At 48.6% G+C, this 17,656-nt stretch overlaps 6 protein-coding genes across 6 annotated transcripts; 3 read left to right on the forward strand and 3 right to left on the reverse strand.

Annotated features, from left to right (window-relative positions):
- Positions 1 to 4,462: 4,462 nt before the first annotated feature.
- ASPWEDRAFT_108047 (regulator of G-protein signaling domain-containing protein) lies at positions 4,463 to 5,608 on the forward strand (the record flags this gene model as incomplete). The annotated part of the gene is made up of 1 exon (XM_040827938.1): positions 4,463 to 5,608. One exon carries the CDS (start codon positions 4,463 to 4,465, stop codon positions 5,606 to 5,608), a length of 1,146 nt encoding a protein of 381 aa, XP_040690401.1.
- A 730-nt stretch (positions 5,609 to 6,338) lies between these two features.
- ASPWEDRAFT_26181 (RUS1 family protein) lies at positions 6,339 to 8,286 on the reverse strand (the record flags this gene model as incomplete). Its single annotated transcript, XM_040832817.1, has 8 exons — positions 6,339 to 6,893; positions 6,934 to 7,136; positions 7,173 to 7,217; positions 7,318 to 7,614; positions 7,662 to 7,725; positions 7,789 to 7,801; positions 7,977 to 8,086; positions 8,143 to 8,286. The coding sequence occupies 8 exons, from the start codon at positions 8,284 to 8,286 to the stop codon at positions 6,339 to 6,341; spliced, it is 1,431 nt and encodes a 476-aa protein (XP_040690402.1).
- A 733-nt stretch (positions 8,287 to 9,019) lies between these two features.
- ASPWEDRAFT_50172 (alpha-ketoglutarate dehydrogenase subunit KGD4) lies at positions 9,020 to 9,448 on the reverse strand (the record flags this gene model as incomplete). Its single annotated transcript, XM_040837394.1, has 2 exons — positions 9,020 to 9,306; positions 9,373 to 9,448. The coding sequence occupies 2 exons, from the start codon at positions 9,446 to 9,448 to the stop codon at positions 9,020 to 9,022; spliced, it is 363 nt and encodes a 120-aa protein (XP_040690403.1).
- Positions 9,449 to 10,571: 1,123 nt separating this feature from the next.
- ASPWEDRAFT_419800 (mediator of RNA polymerase II transcription subunit 18) lies at positions 10,572 to 12,012 on the forward strand. The gene is made up of 2 exons (XM_040835693.1): positions 10,572 to 11,321; positions 11,376 to 12,012. The coding sequence occupies exons 1-2, from the start codon at positions 10,822 to 10,824 to the stop codon at positions 11,695 to 11,697; spliced, it is 822 nt and encodes a 273-aa protein (XP_040690404.1). The 5' UTR covers positions 10,572 to 10,821; the 3' UTR covers positions 11,698 to 12,012.
- ASPWEDRAFT_419534 (putative DNA 3'-phosphatase Tpp1) lies at positions 11,856 to 14,306 on the forward strand. The gene is made up of 9 exons (XM_040835688.1): positions 11,856 to 12,106; positions 12,159 to 12,316; positions 12,386 to 12,498; positions 12,551 to 12,856; positions 12,910 to 13,037; positions 13,099 to 13,229; positions 13,325 to 13,385; positions 13,464 to 13,609; positions 13,774 to 14,306. Exons 1-9 carry the CDS (start codon positions 12,013 to 12,015, stop codon positions 13,936 to 13,938), a joined length of 1,302 nt encoding a protein of 433 aa, XP_040690405.1. The 5' UTR covers positions 11,856 to 12,012; the 3' UTR covers positions 13,939 to 14,306.
- Positions 14,307 to 14,674: 368 nt separating this feature from the next.
- Positions 14,675 to 16,207, reverse strand: ASPWEDRAFT_170240 (uncharacterized protein; the record flags this gene model as incomplete). The annotated part of the gene is made up of 2 exons (XM_040830582.1): positions 14,675 to 15,846; positions 15,907 to 16,207. 2 exons carry the CDS (start codon positions 16,205 to 16,207, stop codon positions 14,675 to 14,677), a joined length of 1,473 nt encoding a protein of 490 aa, XP_040690406.1.
- Positions 16,208 to 17,656: the final 1,449 nt, after the last annotated feature.

A 17,656-nucleotide genomic window follows, 5' to 3' on the forward strand; every position in this document is an offset into this window, starting at 1 on the left:
CTTTTTTTTTTTTTTCACCTCTTCGTGTTTCCGACCCAAGTCATTCGATACCCCTGTGGTGGGATATTGGGAGAAGGGCATTGGAAAGAGACATGTTCGATATATGTTTTCTGCTTCAGTGCCCCCGTTGTTGATTGTTGAATCTACCTAGTCGATGTGTGTATTGATGTTTTGGGCAGCGAAAGACAGAAGGGACTGAAGACAGCATTCGTTTGTGATTTTTTTTGTTTTTTGGTGCCTCACAGCGTATATTCCTGAAAAGGCGAAGTCGGGAAAACGGCGTAGAGTAATTGATACAGAAGAAAAGCCAAGAAGCGTGTTAAATAGCCATTGCCTGATCTTTGGGTGGTCAGGGGGAGGTATAATAAATAATTATATAAGAGAGAGCGCAAAAGAGAGTAGAGACCTGCCAAATAAGGTGAAGAAAGGGAGATCCCATAGTTACATAGTAGTAGGGTATCGACTGTGACAAGACGGGCTAATGTAAGGATAGCACGACGGAAGCGACAAGCTGCATAGCGACCAGACGATCATCTTCACACCCATTCCTTGTCCAAAGCCCAGTGTTCATGCCATGCAGGCTGTCGAAACAGGGATGGAAAAACGAGAATGAAAAAAGATGGTGGGAAGAACCCACGGTGATATAGCCCGACTGGGAAGACAGTCAAGACAAGGCCATTATGAAGAGCCCTGATATTGACAGGGAAGAAGAAGATGGACAGACGGGATGGGAATCCGTCGTAGGGTCAAAGCATGACTCGGTTATTCGGGATTGGATGCAATTCATCTGGCCAGTTCAGCGTTGATGCAGATCGGTTACTTTTTAGTCATGATCCTTGTCTTTGCTCTTCTACTGTATAGGTGGTGGTTGAGGATATCCCCGCATTGAATAGCCAAAGTACACCCCGCTTGACCAGTCTAGCAGGGGATTAGATGATTAGATTGGATTGAATTGTTTGGGATAGATTGATGACGTAGTATGCAGTGAGATACACTCTCTACTCTACACTACACCCTGATCAGTCTGATCGAAGATACAGAGTAAGAACTAAGATGAAAACAGTAAAAGAACAGAGTTGTGGGGAAGCATAAATACTATGAATAAGCGGGGCTATAAATACGTGAGAGTCCGAGTACCTCAGCGGCAGTAGAAGAAGAAGAAGTAGGCGACCTCCGCTTAAACCCCTGGTGGCTAATCTCAATTTCAGATGGAATTGAAGAAGTTGATAATGCTGATCGGTTGAGTTTATCCCGTGGGTGGAGAAAGAAGATGAGATCATCTTGTGCTGATTCCTTGATTCCTTGATTTCCTTGATTTTCGTTTCATCTCTAGTTTCCGTCTCCACAGGCTGACTAGCGCTCAGTATTCAGGTTATGAGAGTAGAGATAGTTTGTAGAGAATATGGAGGATGAGAATGGAAACCAGTGTACACTAATCAGTCAGCAAGAGGTCAGTGCAACAGATCACACCATATCCCAGTTATTATGTACATTGCACTACTCCAGAGGACACTATGTTTGATAGTACTCCCCGTGTCTCAAATGACCTCGAGTCGATCAAGTCTAGACGGCAGATCACACAATCCTTGTGCAGTGGAGAGAAGATGCCGACAACGGAGAAATTGTGGAACTACTTTGCACTACTAGTACTAGCACCAGATATAGTCGATATCAGGAACAGAATGAATTGAACTGAATTGAATTGAATCGAATTGAATTGAATAATGATATGATTATGAGAATAATAATGATTCAAATAAAATAGGAGAGTAACGTGGCTGAAAAGACACGTGGACAGATTGGATGTATAGCATTGCCAAGACATGTGGTCTGACTGCAATATGGCTACATATGACTGATGGATTGAAAGGATCGCGTAGTCTGATCTTAGCAGCTCCTTAGTGAAGCTATTCCTATCGTGCTTGCGGTGAATGATAACACCATCTGATAAACTGCGCTGGTGATATCGGAATGGCTAGGACTGGCCAGTCCGAGTATATCCGATCGCTGTCTGCCCAAGTGGCAAGCAGTGCGAGAGTCTGAGATACTACAGTGCAGCGAAAAAATCTGCCGCTGATACCCGGTGGCAACATGGCTGTTTCGGTACAAGTTCTAGAATCTATCTAGGGCTGATGCTTCATTAATCATAATGAAATAATAGAAACACAAACTGACTTGGATGACAGATCATGATGATCTGCAGGCATCATCATTCTCCAGTAAGGGATTCATCTATCGAGTCTGATGCTGTGTAACTGAATATATCGCTCATTCTGCTGTCCTTCTACTCCTACTGTCCTTCTACTCCTACTGTCCTACTGTCCTACTGTCCTATTCCACTTGTCTTCGTAGTACAACAAGGTACTCTATCAGTGGCAATAATAATTTATAAATATTCCATCGATCTCGTGAACCACTGAAAACCTTGTTCTATCATGCGGCAACCCAGTGGGTCCTTCGCAGCACTCGATCCTGCCTATCTCCACGCACTCGCCAGGTTGCACACGCAATCAGTCCGCTTTGGGCCAACCGGAGAGGCCCTCGTTTTTTCTCCCCTTCCAGAAAACGGGCCAAGGTGTTATTGGCTGTGGACACAGCATATGATCTTCCTCCATTCCTTGTTTCTGGCTTTCTGGAATTTCCTGAGTACAACATCAGACAGTCTCTCAGATACTCAGATACTCAGGAGACTTGTCCTCCGATACCACCTGCAGATCGTGGTCTGATGGTCCTTCCCTGATTCCCCTTCTCTTTCTCTCTCTCCCCTATCCCCATGATTCCAGTTCATCCCTTGCTACTGCACTGCCTGCTTGGCAACCGCAGATCCCGAGCCAGGCAGGCCAATCAGAGGCCAGAATCGACCCTGCATGACCGTCAGGCCGTCTTGCAATTAAGAGTTGGGAGAAGACGACAATGTCAAATCATCTTCAGTAGCTGCCCCTACTATTCTTCAATATTTACCACTATGTATCCGTAGCAATGGTTCGACATCCTCAGGCTAAACAGGGAATCACCCAAGCTCTTGAGGGGGGGGGAAAATAAAAAATAAAAAATAAAAAAACTCTATCCCCCTTCTATTGGATCATGTACGACATGCATAGTTTATCCTATCTAGGGATTTACCCCATACTCCCACAAGGTGATGTATCATTGCAGGATAATATAGAGACCTTCTTTTTTCCTTCTCTGCGTGGTGCTTGTCCTCCCTTGCAGGCGAGTCAAGGGAAATGACATCTTCTCCAGTGTGAGAGTGATTTCTGCCCGCAAAACCTGATGATAAAATCTGAAGCATTTTCACATTCCACCTTCCCTCCACTCGCTCCCCCCTCCACCTGCACCTTCCATTTTGATTTGGTCTCTGCTGGCCAATCACAGTCCATATCGCAGGGCTCCACCCCCTGGCCCAGCCACTACTGCAGAATTGCGGGTCCTCCTCGGCCCTCGTCTCTAACTGTGGCCGGAGATCCATCGCGTGCGCCAATCAGCATGTAGCACTGGGCCCACTGGCTTCCAGATTCTGTTTGGGCTCGCAGGCGCTCCTTCTGTGGATGCTCATTGCCTGTGTTGTTCAGGGAGACATGACGTGATCCACTGTGTGTTGTCGCGGTTGTCTGTGGGTTCGTAGCATTACGAGTGTGTGTGCTGGACGAGTGGGCAATTCTCAAATGCCTCATTGTTTTCTAGAATTCTGCATCTCTGAACAGCTAATTGACGAGAAATCAGAGAAGACAGACAGAATACCCTGCTACGATCTGCCGGGAAGTATCGTCATCGGTGTGGGTGGAGTGGCCTCGCTCTAGTGTGTGGCCTGAACGTGCGTCTTGCCTGGACTCTCTGGGCGCTTTTGGCTGTGTGGGCCGCGTTTTGCTTCCCTGCCGGTTTCGACGCTTCCGTCTCCCTTCTCTGACTCTTCTTCTCCTCTTCTATTATTTCAACTCCTCTTTTTCCTCCCCGTTTCCGTCCTCTTTGCTTTTCTCTCTTTTGATATTTTGGATCTCTTGGCTCTCTTGTATAATTCCGTTGCTTTTCCTGCATTAATAATATTCTCCTCATACACACACACACACACTCTCTCTCTCTCTCTCACTTCACTTTCTCACACACTTATCTGTACCCGTACCTGAGATCCCCTCTCGTTGCCGCCCGTCTCATTTCGCCATCTCGCCTATCAATCACCTACCAAACTACTCGGGATCGTCTTTTAGTCGTTTCATCCCCATTTAACTACGCGCTGGGATAAACGGGTTCAAAAGGCTGTCAATTCCGACCGTCCAATTCAGTCTCATATCTCCCATCCTACATTGTACCTGACAGGACTACCCGCAGTACACTTCACCCGTACTGCAGCTGCACATCCACATCGTGGAAGCATCAACAATTCGACACCACGGTCAAGGGGTGGACCTTGGTGCTTTATATCACTTTCCAGAATAACATTCCAGGCACTGCAACGCTGTACGCGATGCTCAAGAAGACTCTTCACCCGCCTTTGTTCTTTTGGAATCATACCCCCACTTCTACTCCAGAATTATCTCCTACTTCGTCTTCCGATAGTGACTCGGACGAGGACATGGAATACTCAGCTGGCTCTAGGCCGCTGAGTCTTTCCGTCCCCCCCGGCACTTTCTGTCCTATGCGACCGTCGCTTGATGAGGTGCTCGCCAACACCGCTCCGGCACCATACACTCTCAGTGCCTTTATGGCATACCTCTCGCAGAACCACTGCCTCGAGACCCTCGAGTTCACCTTGGAGGCCAAGCGGTACCGTGAGACCTATGACTCGATCCACCAATCGGACCAATCGCCCATCCCGGCCGATTCTCAGGAGAGCCAGCGTCTGTTGATGCTCTGGCAACGCCTGCTTACCTCGTACATCTACCCCGGATCCCCCCGCGAGATCAACCTCTCTAGTGACGTCCGTGACGATATTCTTCGCCTTGCCGGCGTGGTGACTCCTCCTTCGCCCAACACTTTGGACGTCGCCGTCAAACTCATCCACGACTTGATGGAGGAGTCCATCTTTCTCCCCTTTCTCAACAGCCTGTCTTCATCGGCTCACGTTCTCTCCCTGGGGGAACACGAGGGTCATGGCGAAGGCATTACCGTCGTTTCGAACTCGAGCCTGGACGAGCATGCGGTCAAGCGCGTGCGATCCAAGTCCAGAGCCAGACGTCTGTCGCCTCAGTCATCGAGCAAAGAGTTGGGCTCGCCTCTTTCGATCGGCAGTCATGGCAGCCACACTGGTCGCTCCAACTTTTCGATCGGCAGTCATGGCAGCCACACTGGTCGCTCCAACTTTTCGTTGAGTGCAGTGGCTTCCTTGGGCAAGGCCGGCAGTCGCACCTCGGGCCAAATCTCCAACGCCAGCGGTGACTCCGGATCGGCTGCGCTCACTGATGACTCGGGATCCAACGCCAGCACTGGCGAGCCCATGACTCCCCCCACCACCCCGCCTTCCAGCGACCCCTTTATGCAACTCGGCCACAGCCCCAAGACCCGCGGAGAGAACCCGTGGAAGAAGATGGGCATGAAGCTGGGATTCAAGAAGCGATCGACCCATGGAAGTAACGGAAACCGAGACTTGAGGTTCTCCGGCATGGAAGAGTAAATCCTCCAAGTCTGTCTCCAGACTACTGTCACCCGAGTGCATTTTGTTTTCTCATAGACCTCTCACCTCAACTAGAGAACCCAACGGTTCTCCACCTTTCACCTTTAATGCTTCGACGCTTCATAGACAGGCACGACTTGTTTTGCATCTCACTGCATCATACGATTTGATTTTCGATTTTCTTCAGCGACTCTTATGCATTGACTTGGATGAACGTGGATGGTTTAATGCAACGAGCATCTTGATATTTTTGGATGCATTTTTCACAGCAGGCGTTTCGAGTGGCTCAGCGAGCGAGCATCTTGTGATGATTCGTTTTTTTTATTTTTTTTTTTTTTATGACCTGTTTCGGTGTGATTTGAAAGAAAAAGAATTATAGACCATGGTCCAAAATGGATTGGGAGGTTTTGTTTTTGCTAGGCGTTGGTTATTTTGTCTTGTCTAGCCGGCGAAGATCGTCTACGCTCTGACGGTGGAATGTTACGATCCCAGACCGCTTCGCATCATGTACTTGCATATACATTACTTGTGTCATAGCATTGTTATATTATTAAACGATAGATACCCTCATCTTCACATCTCACAATGTTCCTGAGTTCTTGGTAATTTTAGGAGTCGATCTAGTCAAACAATGTCTACACTGGCATTGAACTGCTCGCTGATTGGGTAGCACAGACAGGTACTTTTTAGCCCAATTACAGAATAGTGAAACTATCTGCCTCGTAGTCTACTAGTCTATATTCACATTTGTACTCTGTATATCACAAACCCTCCGCCCGGATTTCGTCTCCAAAGCAGCAATTCCCAAATTCCATCCCACCCCCTCCAACGCAAGCATATACCCATCAAACCGAGAATCCTGATTCAAAAATTCCAATGTCCGTGATAGAACATCCATAATAAGTTCAATTTCAGAATCAGAACCAGTCTCTTTGATGGATAAGATACGTGTAGCGAGCAATGCATGCACCCATCCTTTCAGCTGGGACTGAGGCGTGCAATTCGTCTTTAGGATGATCGCTGCTTGCCATGCTTTTGGTCCGGAGGAAGTAGGGGAGAGGGAGAGGATGTATGATTCATTGGCGAACAGGGTTATTAGGGCTGGGAAGGGGACTGTGGTGTCGGATGAAGAAGAGGGAGAGAGGAATTGATGTAGCGGAACCCCGATACGGGCAGGATCCAAGTTTCTGAGAGGAATTCCATCGTAGGATACCGCTTGACTCGAAAATTCTTTCGTGGCAGGATACAGCTGCTGGTGTGAGGATTTCTCCTTTTCTGCTGCTTCCTGGTTTATCATGGGTGTGATTGTGATTGTCAAGACTGACATGTACTAGATCCGGATCTGATTCGAGCAAGGCTGAAAAGACGATATTTGCCCGTTGTCGATTGAGGCTGGTCATTTGGACGGAGCGGACGGCTGCGTAGTTGAGTGTTAGGTGGAGGGCGAGTAAGGCCAAGAGGGTTATCCATGTTGCTGTCGAGGCTGTGATGTGGGAGACTATGAATGAACCGACCTTACTTGGTGAGTCTAGTATATCATAGATCAGGTACATGGAAGACCTACTAGTATCCCAATTAGGGAGATGATGGTTTCTTGGGATGAGTCTTTCTATCAACATCATCAGCATTGGGTTTCCATGGACATATAGACGAATGGACGCGCACAGCGTTAACCTCAGCCAAATTCCCCCATTTCGAAAAATGCGCACTCAAACTCGCCTTGGAACTTCCTCCTGCAACACCACAGAGAGCCCTCAGAACACCCCCCGCGCTGAGGACAGTAACTCGACCGATGCCCGCCGGGATTAGCGGCGACAGACAGTCGAGGACCATGGCGAGGTCGTTGAAGATGTCCGCTGCGAAGCGGTACATTTTGCATTCTGGTTCGAGGGCCGTGCCGACGCGGTGCGCGAAGAGAATGGTTGCGATGCGGCCGGAGGTGTCTTGGAAGATGTTGAGGAGGAGAGCTGAGGTTGGGGAGGCATTTGCGTTGCCGACTCCGACGCCTGGTTGGTTAGTCGATGTTGGATTTATGGTATAGGGAAGGGTATACCTTGTAGTACGGCTCTTGAAGATAGAAGACCGGCGATGGAGCTGCTGAAAGCTTGGAGGGAGTCCTGGCCGTGTTAACAGCTGCGTATTGAGGATAGACACATGAATTGAAGTCAATTGATACTTACAAAGATCTGATATCTGCAAGATGTTAGGGCAAGACGGATAGGAAGGATAGGAAGGATAGGAAGGATAGGAAGGATAGGAAGGATAGGAAGGATAGGAAGGATAGGAAGGATAGGAAGGATAGGAAGGATAGGAAGGATAGGAAGGATAGGAAGGATAGGAAGGATAGGAAGGATAGGAAGGAACCCACGGAAGGTAGTCACTGGTTACGCTGTGTGGATATCCAGCAGGAAGAAAGACATCAGCGAGGGAATTGAGCAGTGCAGTTGAAGACCATGATGATGGTGAGGCTTGAGGATGCTGGTAATGTCAGTGAGCTTCTATTCAGATATGACATGATAAGTCTGATCACTTACAATCACATCCACTCTTCCTTTGACCTCCTTATTCTTAGGCGACAACTTCACCAGAGATTCCGAGTAGACGTACGTCGCGGTAGGCTGGTTGACCTCGTCTGTTTCGGTCAAGGTTATGGTGTCACCATCGGAATTGGGTGTCATTGCTTTTTTCTTCAAGTCTGTCGGACAATTCCATTGGGCCTCGATGGTTAATGACAGGTGGAAGTGGACAAAGTGGATGAGATGAGGTGCAGACGGGAAGCACGTGGCCGACGTCAATTAAGTCGAGATCACGATGATACAATCATGCATACACACTGAATAAGCTTACTACATGCACTGGCCGATCATAAGGTGTCTGAAGCCTGTTATTCTAATGACTGTATGGCGACTCTCTGAGCCCCTGGTATAAACAGCAAAACATCAAGAAATGAAAGCCCTCCCATCCAACGAGTCAACTTTTCTGGCAGACTTTTGGTAACTGGGATCGGGCTAGTATGTACGTGATCCCTGAATTCCCCAAATCAGACATAAAGAAGTAAATCCCCAATGTCACGCGCCCGAATAAAATAGAAACAAAACAACCGCTAAGTTCGCACCACCAGCGCCCGGATTCAACAAGGAAAATAAAGAACAATCAGCCGAGCATAGCGCTCTGACTGTAGGTGACGTTGCTCGTTCAACGGAAACCCATCACCGGTAGACGACATTTGACCTTGATGGGTATGGCGACAACAATCGTGAATATCCACTCGCACAACTTTTGTCCTTCCCTTATGGTACAAGGATAACAACAGCAACCGATTACTCGTCAACATGACATAAATCATTCGTCTCGCCTATCCCGATCATGGCCATTTTTTCATGTCATCTCTCATGTATAACCTAAAGGCATTTAGGCGTGCAGGCTAGCACCGCCAGTCTCGATGGCCTCAATCTCGGCCTCGGTCCAAGGCAGACGGTGGAAGCGCTGAGGCAGCTCGGCACGGTCAAAGAACTGACCCTCCTGAGGCTGAACAGGGCCCAAAGAAGCACCGGGGTTGCGACCGATGGCGCCCTGAGTGAAAGAGGCACGGCCAAGTGGGCCGTGCTGCTGAGCCTTAGCACGGTAGGCAGCGAAAGAGTCAGGAAGGATTCCAGAAGGAGACGCGGGGTGAGCACGAGGAGTGTGGTCGATGGATTCTATCCATGGCAAAGTTAGACAACCGAGACGAGATCAATGGCAGAATTGACAAGGTTTCAACATACGAGGGATGGAACGCCTTCCGAGGAACCGGATGAGGGGAGTCCGGGCGGCGTTCTGCAGAGCAAATGTAGCACGCATTGTGAAAGAGGTGTTCGAGCGAGGAGAGAGTGGTAGTGATGTTGTATTAAAAATTATAACAATCCACAAAGAGTGTGGAAGAAATTCGACAGGACCCGGGACCGTCCGATCCGACCGTCAAGAGCTCGGTAGCTAGGGGTGTGGATTAATCGGTTGATGTCTTTTAGATTCTTTGGCTAGGGGTCTCAAAAAGAATGGGAGACTCGCAGATGGGGGAGAGATGGATGGATGGGAAGGACAGAAGAGAGAGAGAGGAATTGAAAGATGGATGGAGGAGAGAAAGAAGAGGGAGGAGGGATAATAAGAAGGGAAGAGGAGAGAAGCGAACGAGCGGAGCGGGTGGATTTCGCGAAAGGTGATGTTCAGTCGCGGTGGTGCCATCCACGAGCACTATCCATTATTCATCCAGCGCAGCCATTGGATTTCCCTACCGGATTCGGCGTACGGCCAACATCGCCGAATTGCCATCTCCAATTTTTTTTTTCGCTTTTTCGCTTTTCTGTTACATCTTCGATATTCGCGCTGGCGGCTCCATTTCCTGATGCTGCAAAGTGCCGACGCCGTTCCGCCCAGAGTTTGGGCGATCCAGATGGGATTTGGTTCCCTTTCCAGCTTCACGGCTTCCCCTCACCGTGGAGACAATCGTCGTGATACGTCCTATCAGTGTCCTGGATATCCATGCATCGTCCATATGTAACTATTGTCACCCCAGAATATCTACCTTGTCCATCCGGATTTCCAAACCCGCATTTCGGTGAAACTGATCTGGTTCCTGATTGACAGGTTAAGCCATGGTCCTCACTAGCTGTCAGTCTGTCCAACCATCGATCTTCCCCTCATCTTCCAGTCTGGAGTGCATCTCAGTATCCTGGCTACTCTGTATCTTTCATACCTCCTCGTCTATTGATCAGAGACGCTTGATCCTTACCTATTGTATAGCCTTGGCAGATCGGTGACTCGGACCTCACAAACCCTCCATGTGACTTCCACAAGCCTGAAGACACAGAAGAAAAAAACACTATTTGCCTCCGATTACTACTGCGTTTGACTATCTATTATTCATTATCATCAACCGTCTATCACACCACCGGGTTTCCATTGATAAACGTGGGTCTCTGAACGGCTTTGTGTGCGCCAACTTTTCGCCGGTCGGGAAACTGGCATTCCTGGCAACACACCATCAAGTCCCCAAGCCTGTTGTCATTCGATTTTCTTTTCCTTTTCCGCCCACGCATTCTCCATCCCGGATTTTCCCGGCTGTTGCTCTGACCAGTCACCACCTCCCAAAGCTTGGAAAGCTTGCTTCCCTACCAGGCTATCTTACTATTCTTGTTCTACCCGCCCCTCCATCTCATACCCTCCATCACAGAACTATGCATGAGCTTCTGCTCTTCGCCTCGGTTCCAGCGCACCAGCATCATGAGCTGCTCCAACAACTGACAGGGTTGACTGCCATGCAACCCCGCCACCGACTGGAAAGGCGTTTGATCTTCAAGGCCTACCGGAAGCCAGGGTTGATCAATACGCGTGTCGGTGCTAGTCAGGATTTACAGGGTGGCGCCGACATGCAACGTTTGAACAAAATGTTGAATGGTGGCATGTTCTACACGCAAGTCGTCGGGCCCGTTTCCGAAGAGGACTTTGGTGCCAAATCCTCTGTCGGCGAAGACCAGGATGCTCTCATGTCGGGCACAGGTGACAATATGCCCGGGATTAATGACCCTTCCTATCAGTATGACCGCCAACCCTGGCGGTTGGAGTTTAAGGATATTCCTGAAGCAGGAACTCGGTCCGCAGTCACTTCACGATTAATGGCCAGTGCCGGTCTGCCCAAGGGTGATATTATGGTGCCCATGGACGCATGGGGTTACAGGTCAGTAGACCGTTGGACCAAGTTGCCTGATGTGTACTGATTAGTCTTTCTTAGTTTTGTCACCGAATACGTTGTCGAGGGTGATCTTTTTATCCACAATGATATTGTCATCTTTCTCCATCGTGTTCTGCATTATCCGGTTGACGGCCAGCAGGCCCATGACCCGCGACGGCAGTTGCCTGCTTTTCAGAACATGTCCCCTCTAGAACCGAGCGGGAGTTATGTTCTGCAAGCCGCCATCACGGTCCAGGATGGCGGCAATCAGGAGACGATGAAGACTGCCTCACAGCACCTGTTTGGGCTTCGAGAGCAGCTGAAATCGGTCGTTCGCCTAGAGCAGGCTGACCGACTGTCTTTAGATACACGGGCAAAGTAGCCTTTTGTATTGCTGCTTTTGAGCTTTGAGCCTTTTAGATCTAGCATTATACCCGGGAATCTTCCCAATAGACTTGAATAATGATAATGATTATGTAGTACATGCGTGAAGTTGTAGACCCCATCTCTAAATAAAGTAAGCATGTGACTTCGTGAAGCCAACGCGTACCGGCGCGTCGACGCCGCCTTCCGCTCCGCATCATCGCCATTTACTGCCAGCTAAAATCTACCCCATACCAGCTGAACATCACCACCAACTCTAGTCTACAGACTCGTAAGAGATACCAGCGAGATTTTCCAATTAACTAGACTCAGAATGGCCGGTGTTGGGGGAACAAAGAGGGCAGCCTCCCCCTCACGACCAATCTCCCCGCCTCCACTAAAGCGCAAGGTCGAGTCGACGGTGACGAGTAAGTACAGCACGAAAAATAAACAGTCAATCTATCTCTAACTGGGCCATAGAAAAAGCAGTCTCTTCATTCTTCACACCTGCGTCGCAGAAGAAGCCCGAGCCGATAACATGGCGGATTCTGAACAATAGCCTGGTGATTGGGAAATATGCCGGACAAAAGACAGACGTTAAACAAGATGTAAAAAGGAAGATCGCTGCATTCGACCTGGTTCGATTTCCCTATGCCTGTCCGTCACTTGAATGCTTTGAATCGTATTGACGGAGGAGTGAAATGCAGGACTCTACATTGATATCGACAGCGTCGGGAAACACTTTCGCCCGCAACCCCTCAGACTGGAAATGGTGGGATGCGACTGTGCCTTCGAAGATCAAAGAGCTCGACACTGAAGGGTTCGTCCGTCCGCGCCCAATAACCAGACAAGACTGATTCCAACCGTCGCAGGTACCAACTCGTCATTGTGTCCAACCAGAAAAAGGTGGCCCTGCAAAAAGTCATCAAAGCCGGCCGGAGCGACTCCAAAAGCCTCGCCAACTTCAAGGAAAAGGTCGCCGCTGTCATGTCGCAGCTCGATGTTCCGTTGAGTGTGTACGCTGCAACAAAAGATGACGAGAATAGAAAACCGCGTATCGGTATGTGGAGGGAGTTTATGGAGGATTATGATCTAGATGTTGGAGGGGTGGATTTGGCGGGGTCATTCTTTGTCGGTGATGCTGCTGGACGGGCGAATGATCATTCTCATTCGGATCGGTGAGCTATCACCTGCCCCGCCCACCTGGTTATTTTGACTAACAGGCTTATAGAGGCTTCGCAGCAAACGTTGGAATCCCATTCAAAACGCCCGAAGAGTTCTTCCTCAACGCAGCTCCCGAAGCACCAACAGTAAAGTTCGACCCTACGACCTACTTGGACGATGAAGCAAAAGAACCCGGTACTTGCCCTCTCCTCTCCTCCCCTAACATGATGCTCATACTCATACCTAAAATAAATAGCCTTCGTCTGCACAAGCCCCCTCGACCTAGTCATCTTCTGCGGCAGCCCGGGAGCCGGGAAATCGACTTTCTTTTGGAACCATCTCGAACCTCTAGGCTACGAGCGTGTGAACCAGGACGTTCTTAAAACGGTATGTACTACACCCTCCCTCACTCAAGTACATACAGCACACAGTACACAGGAGATAACAAGTAACACCAACACTAACCTAACCTCCCTGCTTAGCGTCCAAAATGTATCAAGGTTGCCAAAGAGTTTCTCTCGGATGGGAAATCCGTTGCTGTTGGTAGGTTATTCGACATTTGATGTTCCCCACCTTCCCTTGCTTAACATCTACCACCTGGAATGAATTTAACATGATAAGATAATACAAATGCCGACCCGGAAACAAGGTCCCATTGGATCGAAGTAGCCAAGGAATTCAAAATCCCCATCCGCTGCGTCTACTTCATTACAACCCCGGAACTATGCAGGCATAATAATGCCGTTCGTGCTGCGAACCAGGCCTTGGTACGTTCATGTTCATGTTCATGTTCATGTCCCTCTTCCCCTCTTTTGTCCTTTGTTTATCCCCTTCCCTTCCCTCCCTTTCCCTTCATTCCTTCACGGGGATGCAGATTCATGTTATACAAAGGCAAGGGGGTGGTGGTGCATGCAGGCTAACGATCCCCCAGAACCCGGAATCCCGGACCCTCCTCCCTGGCATTGCGTTCGGCGATTTTTCTCGTCGATTCAAGGAACCGTCCTTAGATGAAGGTTTCAAGGATATTATTCGTGTTGACTTTCGGTTCCGCGGGAACGAGGATGCAAAGAAGGTGTGGAGCCAATACTGGATTTGATCCGTTCCATGTGCTATGTGTGACAAAAGATACTGTATTTATGGGCGTCGTGATACCATCTCAAATCAAATCAAAAGATTATAATATGTATTATCAAACACGAGATATATACATACACACGATGAACTAGCAATACTTTTTGGTATGTGGGGAATATGTCTATGAGATACATGAAATATTCAACGTGGGGGGGTATATTAGTGAACGGAATGGCCCGGCCATGCATAGCCGGCACCCTCGATCCTCTTCGATTCCAGCTCTTCTTCCTTGCATCAACTCGCATCCGAATCAACCAATTCCGTCACGGTGGATTATGTAGTGAATACATCGCTAATAAGGAGCAAAAAAACAAAGGGTTAGACACTTGTCATGAAGATACAGCGCTTTAACAGGTGGGTACAGGGATATCGTCGTCCATCATGCAAATTCAAGTTGATAGAGTAAATGGTTACAAATGAGAATGTAAAGGACAAAAAGGAGTGTATTTCACTGCGAGTCAGTAGTCGCAGGTACATGAAGGTGTCATAAGTCATTATCAAACGAAAAAAAAAAAAAAAAAAGAAAGAAAGAAAGAAAGACATCAGTCGTCACACGCTTAATCAATCATAAGAGAGGCCAATGATCATAAATGTTGTACATCGAAAGCCGCTCGGTAATGTCTATCGTCATTAGAGAAGGGTATGCCCCGGGGTATGAGAACGGAAAAGAGGAAGAGAAAAAAATCATCGTGTCGACTTTAGGAGCGGCCGACCAGGTCCTGGAAGAACTTCAAAAAGTTTCGTTTCAAAGACTGGCGTCGACAGAGGCCAGTCGCAGGCGCGATTTTCATGGGACCGACAATCTCGCCATCCCCGAGTTCAGGGAACTTTTCATCGTGAATGCGGGGAATCTTGATTTGTTCGCATGGGTCGAGGTTGGACTTGGTTAGGCTCAGCACGGGGCCCTGGTTCGCCTCGAGTTCGGAAACCATGGCTTCGTGGTGATGTCTCCATTCGCGGTTGATCGATTCCCATTTTTCTTCGGTAAATTTGTAAATGTTGGACGTGACGCCGTAATGTTCACCGGTACGAACAAGGTGCTTGGCAAAGTTACACTGAGCCATGTCCCAATCGGCGCGCAGCTGTCGGAAAGATTCAAGATCATAGACCTCCGGCACGTATGGCTCGGGCTGAATGTTGAAGTTGGCATGACCGAGCTTGTTTGCCCACTCGTCATTAGGGTCTGAGAGGAGAAACGGAGGGGGTTCCACCGACACAGTTCGGACGGTGCTGGCCCGCGGGCGGTTGAACGATGCCACAGAGGGCTTGGACGACAAGGGAGGTGATGGAGCCATCCAACGGGAATCTGGAGGGTAGCCGTCATCTGATACGTCGGCCACGGAAGGCGATTGCAGCGGGGAGTGAACTCGGGAAGCGACCACGCTCATCGGGCCATCCCCCATAAACGGGGGGAGCAACGGAGTGGTAGCCTTTGGTACGGAGTCCTCCTCGAAGCATTGGCTATTGGCTTTGCAAATGTCGATTGGCTGCGTTCCCGACTCGCTGAGCCGTTCCTCGAAGATGGTTCTCGCGGGAGACGGAGGGATGGACGAGCCGGCGCGAGAGACCGGGATCATCATTGGGCTAGCAATAGCAGAGGTAGTGGAGTTGGTTCGGGAGCGTAGCTCGTCCGGAGTCGCATTGTCCGCATCGGGGCTGCCAGAGGCCCGTCTGGCTTTGAAACGGGAGGAAATGGTAGAAATCTGAGAGCTGATGCGCGAGATACCCTTCATGGAGAGGCTATCAGAACGCCTCTTCTTGGGCGAATGTGGGATGTCCATTACTGTATCGGTCAGATCGTAGCCGTCGGTATAATCGACAGCGGAAAAATAAGAGTCGTCAACAACAGAAAGACCTTGATCGAAATGTTCTAAAGTTTGTTAGTACGTCAGGCGGAAAATAAAACAAGATAAAGCAGCAGAAAACGTACGGAAGTATTCGTCCTCGAGATCCCTAGCTTCGAAGCCGCAAGGTTCTTCCTTTACATCCGTCAAGTGATTTTTGGACTCCATGGAGGTCCGAAGGCCTGGAGAGGAGACCAAGGAGGAAACGGAGCTAGAGAAACGAGAATGGCCTTTGGCGGAGAATAGAGAGACAGCAGGGGACACAGGGGTGGAGGAGTTGGTAGTCAAGGGCGACTGAGGAGGTTGGCGGGACTGGGGAGATGTCTCTGGATATGTCTCTGAACTCTCTCGCCGTTTGGCGTCGAGCAATTGGGAGAGTTTTAACATGATGGATTCTGACTTCACGTGTGCAGACTAGACAACAAATCCGTGAAGAAATCCTGGCGGGAAGGAGGGGCGGAAAAGGGAAATTGGGGATCAATTTGAAGGCGATAGAGTCATCATCCAGTGTGATTGCCCAAAGGTGTTTGAGAACGACGAACGCCTTTTTTTTATTATTTTGTTTTTTCCGGGGGGTGGGTGAGACTTGAGGGAGTAAGATTGAGAAGGGAAGAAACGTGGCGGTGAAAGGCACGAGAGATGCTGATAGCAGGAAGAGAAGTCAAGGTGTTCGCGGACAGGCGGAGCAGGCGCAAAGGACTTTTGGGGATGGGAATAATCCTAGAAAGGGCAGCAAAAAAAAGAAACGGAGATTAGTCGAATGAGAACGAGTCAAGGAACAAGTGAGGGAGGGGGGGAAAGAAAATGAAGCCCAAAGGACCAGGCAGAAGACGTGGACCAAGCAAGTAAGGCAAGGCAAATCGCAGGATAGCATGGCGGACCAGCTGGCAGGGTTGAGGCGACACGACAGACGATCATGACTTACCGACAGGAGAGCAGATGCAGTCAATCAGAGGAAGAAAATCTTTCTGATCTTCTGACAGGACTGACGTGAGGGAAACGCGGTGAATGAGGTAGAAAAAAAAAAAAGCAGAGATGAAACTGCTGAGAGGCGGATGGTTGGACAGCAAAGAGGAACGATGGAGGCAGATGAAATGCCGGCTGTCAGAGAGTGTGACGAGGATTCCGGAGAAGAAGAATAGGACGAGGTGGAATGTGATTGAATATGGGGCTGTCTATGCATCAGAATTTGCGTGCATCGGCTATTTGATAATATTGACTATTTTACTTTCATGTTATTTTCTTATTTGGAGATTCTTCATTCTTTGGACAGAAAAAAGGATTTATCCATCTTGGATTGTTTGACACGCGAGGATCGGCAACGGTTTTTGCCTTAGAAAAAGTTTTCCGTCGGTTCCGCAGGGTTGGATGGACGGTTCTTGCCACTCTATTCTATTCTATTCTTATTCTATTTTCTATATTATATGTAATACTATGTTATACTATTGTCTTAGCATATATTGGCTTATCTTATTATATTCTACCCCGTACCCCTCATATATTATATTATACAGGATTAGGATTTAATAGAGAGAATCTTAGGGCAGAGTGAGTCATGTATTGTTTGTATTGTCTGTCTGTATGTATTTATCCAATGTATTGTAAGGTATGTATTGTATGTATGACAGCGAAATCGGAGTCTAGACCACCGCCGCCTTTTTAGTGTCAAACAGCAGCAAAACAGGAAACGACACGCCATGACGAAATGCTGAGATCAGCCAATCGGCGGGGGTGAATCGCATAATAAATGGTTTGTTATGGTTCTTACAAATGCATTGGAACCTGACAGGAGTGACAGGTTCATTTGACCCTAGTATATATGTATTCTCATGTATA

Source organism: Aspergillus wentii (genome assembly GCF_001890725.1).
Source record: "Aspergillus wentii DTO 134E9 unplaced genomic scaffold ASPWEscaffold_3, whole genome shotgun sequence".
NCBI lineage: Eukaryota > Fungi > Ascomycota > Eurotiomycetes > Eurotiales > Aspergillaceae > Aspergillus > Aspergillus wentii.